Source organism: Phodopus roborovskii, unplaced genomic scaffold (assembly GCF_943737965.1).
Source record: "Phodopus roborovskii unplaced genomic scaffold, PHOROB, whole genome shotgun sequence".
In the NCBI taxonomy this organism is placed as follows: domain Eukaryota; kingdom Metazoa; phylum Chordata; class Mammalia; order Rodentia; family Cricetidae; genus Phodopus; species Phodopus roborovskii.
Genome location: NW_026126433.1, coordinates 43,275,949 through 43,281,459, shown reverse-complemented (window position 1 = coordinate 43,281,459; position 5,511 = coordinate 43,275,949). Strand labels below are relative to the sequence as shown.

Genomic DNA, 5,511 nt, shown 5'->3' with positions numbered 1-5,511 from the left:
CTAATATTCTCTTAATATTGAGGCTGAATAAATAAGAACAATGTATATGATGGGGGTATAGCTCAATTGGTAGAGTGCTTGCCTCACACAAGGTCTTAAGTTTGACTCCCAACACCATATAAGGCATGATACCACACATGTGTAATCCCAGAAGTCAGGAGATAAAGACAAAAGAATCAGAAGTTAAAGGTCATCCTTGGCTATACTGTGAGATTGAGGCCTAGGATGCAAAATACCTGTATCAATAAAAACAACTAAAGTCTGGGCACTCTATAAAAGACATACATATCCCTATTTGCTGATATAAGTGTGGTGATAAGGCATAAGTGGTTAGAGGCTACACGGTCTCCATTCAAATGCCACCTCTAAGAAAGTTAATTAACCTCTTCAGACCTTGGTTTCCTTACATATAAACAAAAAGTAGTTGTTTATGGTGACACATGCCTCTAACCCAAAACTCAGGAGACAAAAGCAGGAAGATATATGAGGTTGAGACCAGCCTAATCTATATATATTGAGTTCCAAGTCTACTAAGTGAGACCTTCTCAAAAAAAAAAAAAAAAAAAAGTAAGTACTCTGGTTCCTGCAATCCACCACAGAATCAACTAAGCAAGGTTCACTGAGCCTCACAGAGACTGACCCAAGCGTCAGGGAGCCTGCATGGGTCTGACCTAGGCCCTCCTGTATATATGTTATGGTTGTGTAGCTGGGTGTTCTTGTGGCACTCCTAACAGTGGGAGTGGGAATGTCTCTGAATCTTTTACCTGCTCCTGAGACTCTTTTCCTCCTAATGGGTTGCCTCCACGAATCTTGATATGAGGGTTTGTGCCTAGTCTTATTGTAACTCATTATGCTGTGCTCAGTTGACATCCCTGGGAGGCCTGCTCTTTTCTGAAGAGAAATGGAAGAGTGGTGAATCTGAAGGACTGAAAGGGTGGGAGGAATGGAAGTAGAAGAAACTAAGGTCAGGGTGTGATGTATGAGAGAAGAATAAATATAAAAATATAAAAAATAAGTACTTAAAATGAATCTTTATACAATGGTCAAATAGGTGTGTTTAAAGGATTGAGTATCCAGTAAATGATAAAATCTCAGATCAGAATAAGGTAGTTTTAGTTTCTCTGAAATTTCTGGGAGCTGAACTCACAGAAAACTACCTGTTCACCTAGCTCTTACGATCTTTCCAGCCCCTCTTCCATTACGACGGCTCATCATCATTGCTTCCTAAACAAGAACAAGAACAACACCAATAGATCTGACAACATGGAAGGGGAAGTTTCATGGGGCCTCAGCCCTAGAGAAAGAACTACAGTCAACTAAGGAATTCTGAGAGCAGGGATGTGGAGTGGGAGGAAATGGTGTTCCCCAGGAAAGAGCACACCAATCAGTTATCCAAAACAAGTGGTCAGCCCCTTAGAACATACATACAAGTAATTTTTTACAGACTTAGAAGGTTGAACTTATATATTTAAGAATACAGTGTGTGTGTGTGTGTGTGTGTGTGCGTGTGTGTGTGTGTGTGTGTTTAACAGTATAACAACAATTAAAGAAATAGAGTCCACACATTTCAAGACAAGCAAGGGGAGGTACATGGAAAAGGTTGGAAGGAGGAAAGAGGGAAATGAGATAATTATATTTAATCTCAAAATTAAATTTTTTAAAAATAAAAGGGTATTTTAAAATATTATGAGGAATCTGCTTTGTGATTAAAGAATTGGCACCCTCAGAACCTTCATCACATTATCACCAGTACCACCCAGAAGTGACCACCATGGAAGATTGATATTATCCATTTACAAAAATATGAAAATGATGGCACCAACATTCCCAAACTAAAGTCATCCTCAGCAGATATCATTTTATTAGATTACATCTAACAACTTCATATAGGATGACAATTCACCAGGTACCCTGGAATACATTTTCTAAACAGATTACATCAAAGTACTCACCAGTAAGGCAAAGTGCTTAAATGTATGCACTATAGAAATAATTTATTAAGATTTTTTAATCCACATTGAATGCAAATTCTACCTGTTAAAATTTTCCTGGATAAAACCATCAGGGCCAGAGGCTCTCCACTAGACTGTGTGTAGCAAGGTACCCATAATTGAATTCTGAAGAACATATTAGCTCATCCCACATCCCTGGGGAGTTGGGCCTGACTTCTATAATTAAGACATATCTCCTGGTTAGATTCGTTAACTAGGAAAGAGCATCAACCCTCTCTCCCACTTAGCTGAGTGTCAGGATGTATGGATCTGCCCTAATTGGACAATGGAGAATTATCTGCACTCACATTTTTGCCTAAGAATGTATTTCCTTAACTCTTGTGCTTCTAAATGGTTATCAAAGGTCAATTAGGGAAATCGATATTCATAAATAATTTCTTCAAAGACACTCTGTTCATTTTCCTAATTGTCTGAACTGAATTCTTGGCAAATCAAAAACCCACTTGCTGCTAACCTAGACAAACCCAAGCAGCAGTACTTTTAGGGTGTATAATGTTTATGCATATAGTACAAAACCTACTACTAATAATAAAGGGTGACTTTTGTAAAAGATTGCTATTTGTATAATTATATCTGGCTTTTACAATGACCCTTTAAGTGGATTAAATTATTTCTCCCAATTTGTAGAGTTAAAAAAAAAAACTGAGTAATAGAGGTCACATAATTGGAAAGCTACAAAAACAGGACATGGACCTGATCCTAGAACTCTATATTTGGCCAGTCTCCCATATGCCTTCTCTAAAATAATGATTTAATGAGCCCCCTTTTCAAACCCTGGATAAGGAAGGCCTTATGGAATAACTTCATCATTCACTCACTTCTGAAAGACCATGGTAAAGAATGCCTCTGGGATCTGTTTCTTTTAAGTAGCCAAACAGACTGAAATAAACGTATTCCATCATTGGACCTGACTACAGAATCATGAATCTCAATGATCTTTAGATTGTTGTTCTCAAACTGGAATTCTAAAAGTGAAAGTGTCAGATCCCCACACCTGAACCTCATAAATGACCAGCTATCTCCAAAGCAGACTGTTCATCTCAAAGGGACTTATCACAAAAGATTTCAGCAGCAAAAGGTGTCATAGCACGAATACGATCCTGCAGGGAAGTGGCAGTCAGCCTGAACTTCAGACTATTGATTCCAGAGGGTTAATAATGAAGTTAGTCACAAAATTGCCCCAATTCATCCAAACCAAAGGTGGCTTTAGTGACTAATGGACCTGGAAAGTTCAGACACAGATTTTATTCCAGAAAAGAACTGACTCTGAGCCCAGGATAGTCAGTGCTCCATCCCTATAGGGTGCCTAAACAAGACCTGTATAATGATAACACTAGTTAACATGCAACATGGACAGAAGAAATTTCACAAAGCCCCACCCCTATATGACGAGCTATAGACAATCAATGGCTGCTGAGAAAAAGGAGAGTCAGTTTTCTTCAGGGGTGTGCCACCTGGTAGGTTATCCAAGTTCCAAGTGGCCAACCCTCAACAACGTACAAGCAACACTAAATAGAACCCAGTAGGATGAATGGATAAATAGATATATGTTAGATAGATACATACACACATGCATACATAGATACATAGATGATAGATATTATATGTATATAACATATATGTATGCATATACAACTAATAAATAAGAGGATAGAGACATGGGAAGATTTGGAGAGGAGAGATAGAAATGAGGTAAATACAGCATTCATATATGAAATTTCAAAAACAAAAAAATTAAAAATTTCACTCTTCTTTCTGTGTGCTTTCTCATCTATGTGAGGGTGAGAGATTGTCTAAAATTCTTTCAAGTAAAAATATAAGTAAAAAGAGTCAGGTAGTGGTGGCTCAGGCTTTTAATCCCAGCACTCAGGAGGCAGAGGCAGGTGGCTCTCTGTGAGGCCAGCCTGGTCTACAGAGTGAGTTCCAGGAGAGTCAGGGCTACACAGAGGAACATACATACATACATACATACATACATACATACATACATATATATATATATATATTATAATTCAGATTCTCTTTGATAAAGATTCCTAGTATGATACACATGCTGCTAAGACATACACTTCAATTCCATGCTCTGGTGCTGAGGAAGGCAATGCAGGGAAGTGAAAGACCATATTCAACTACAAAATCTACAACATCTGTTGGGGTTAAAGGGTCTCTGACAAGAGACAAGGGAGAGAATGTAACCCCAGGAGGCATCTCAGTGCTCACAACAGTAGGTCAGGGCCACAGCTGGGGCTTGATAAACACATCACCCTGTGCTTTATACTTCAGCGCCTGCCATTTCAACACACTGGGATTGAGTGTCCCACCAACATACACTGTGTTGATCTGTTCTGGAGATAGCACAATGTCCCACATGTTCACATCTCCAATGTCTCCCACCAAAGACTGTTTTTCATCAAAGCCACCACCATATGAATCCTGCTCTTGCCCCAGGATGATGCTTGCATCTGTCCCCACAGTGTAGCCCTTTTGCAGAATTTTCCGCACCCTGGGTTTCCCATCAACCCAAAACTCTACAATGCCTGTAGCAGACTCCCAGCTGGCACAGATGTGTGTTGGAGCTTCAGGAATTTCAGAAGCCTTGAATAGTACTTCAGGCCCACCCACTCCAAAAGTATACCCTCTATCCTTAGACCAAAATATGAGTATATCATTAGGGTTGTTCTTGGTAGCGTAAGAGAAAATACTGAAGCTGCGGGATGTGCTCAGTTCCGTGTAGATATGGAGACACACAGTAAAGGCTTTCAATGTCGTCTTCGACTGTGCTTCCAGGGATACATAGGAATTGGCTGACTCTTTAGGAAATACGAAGGCCGTCTTAGACATGTCTGTGAGATAGAACACCAAGAAAGTGAGTAGATTCTCAGATAGCAAAGATGTATCCCTTATTCACAAGTAGAATTTGGGATTCAAGAGACGTGTGGCCTTTTCCCAGGTTACACAAATGCACATCTGTGTACCTGCTGTTGTTTCTTGTATTCCATACGTACAACATTAGGCTCTCCCCCCTTCTTCCCAAGATCAGATCTTTTTAATAGATCCTACCTTTCTGGGCAAAAGTCTGAGAGAAGATGACCATGACCAGTGAGTACCATAGCAGCTTCTCCATGGCTCTTGATGCTACTGGACCTGGATTTCCTTACTAGGCGGACACAGTTTTGTCTGAAACGATCAGAAGTCCTGGATCCCTTGCCTCAGTCCCAGCCCAACCTTGGATTTATACTACAGCAGAAGGAGAGGCTATACCACTTTGTAAATGATTTCCTAACACTGCCTCTTGGGATAAACGTCAGACCACTGGGAGGAGGGAAGCCAAAATCATTCTGGAACAGAGAAATCAATGTGGGTTATTTATTACAAACTCCTGTGACCTCTGAATCACCTGTTTCTTTGTGACAGGAAAAATGAGGAAGGTTCCCAAGGCTCCACTTTGCCTATCTAGGCTAAAAAATAATGGGAAATCTTAGCTTAATAGATGAGCACT

General features: G+C 39.9%; 1 protein-coding gene across 1 annotated transcript; it reads right to left on the bottom strand.

Annotated features, from left to right (window-relative positions):
* Positions 1 to 3,849: 3,849 nt before the first annotated feature.
* LOC127223623 (C-reactive protein) lies at positions 3,850 to 5,157 on the bottom strand. The gene is made up of 2 exons (XM_051186327.1): positions 5,073 to 5,157; positions 3,850 to 4,855 (listed from the first exon to the last, which is right to left on the bottom strand). The coding sequence occupies exons 1-2, from the start codon at positions 5,134 to 5,136 to the stop codon at positions 4,242 to 4,244; spliced, it is 678 nt and encodes a 225-aa protein (XP_051042284.1). The 5' UTR covers positions 5,137 to 5,157; the 3' UTR covers positions 3,850 to 4,241.
* Between the last annotated feature and the right edge of the window lie 354 nt (positions 5,158 to 5,511).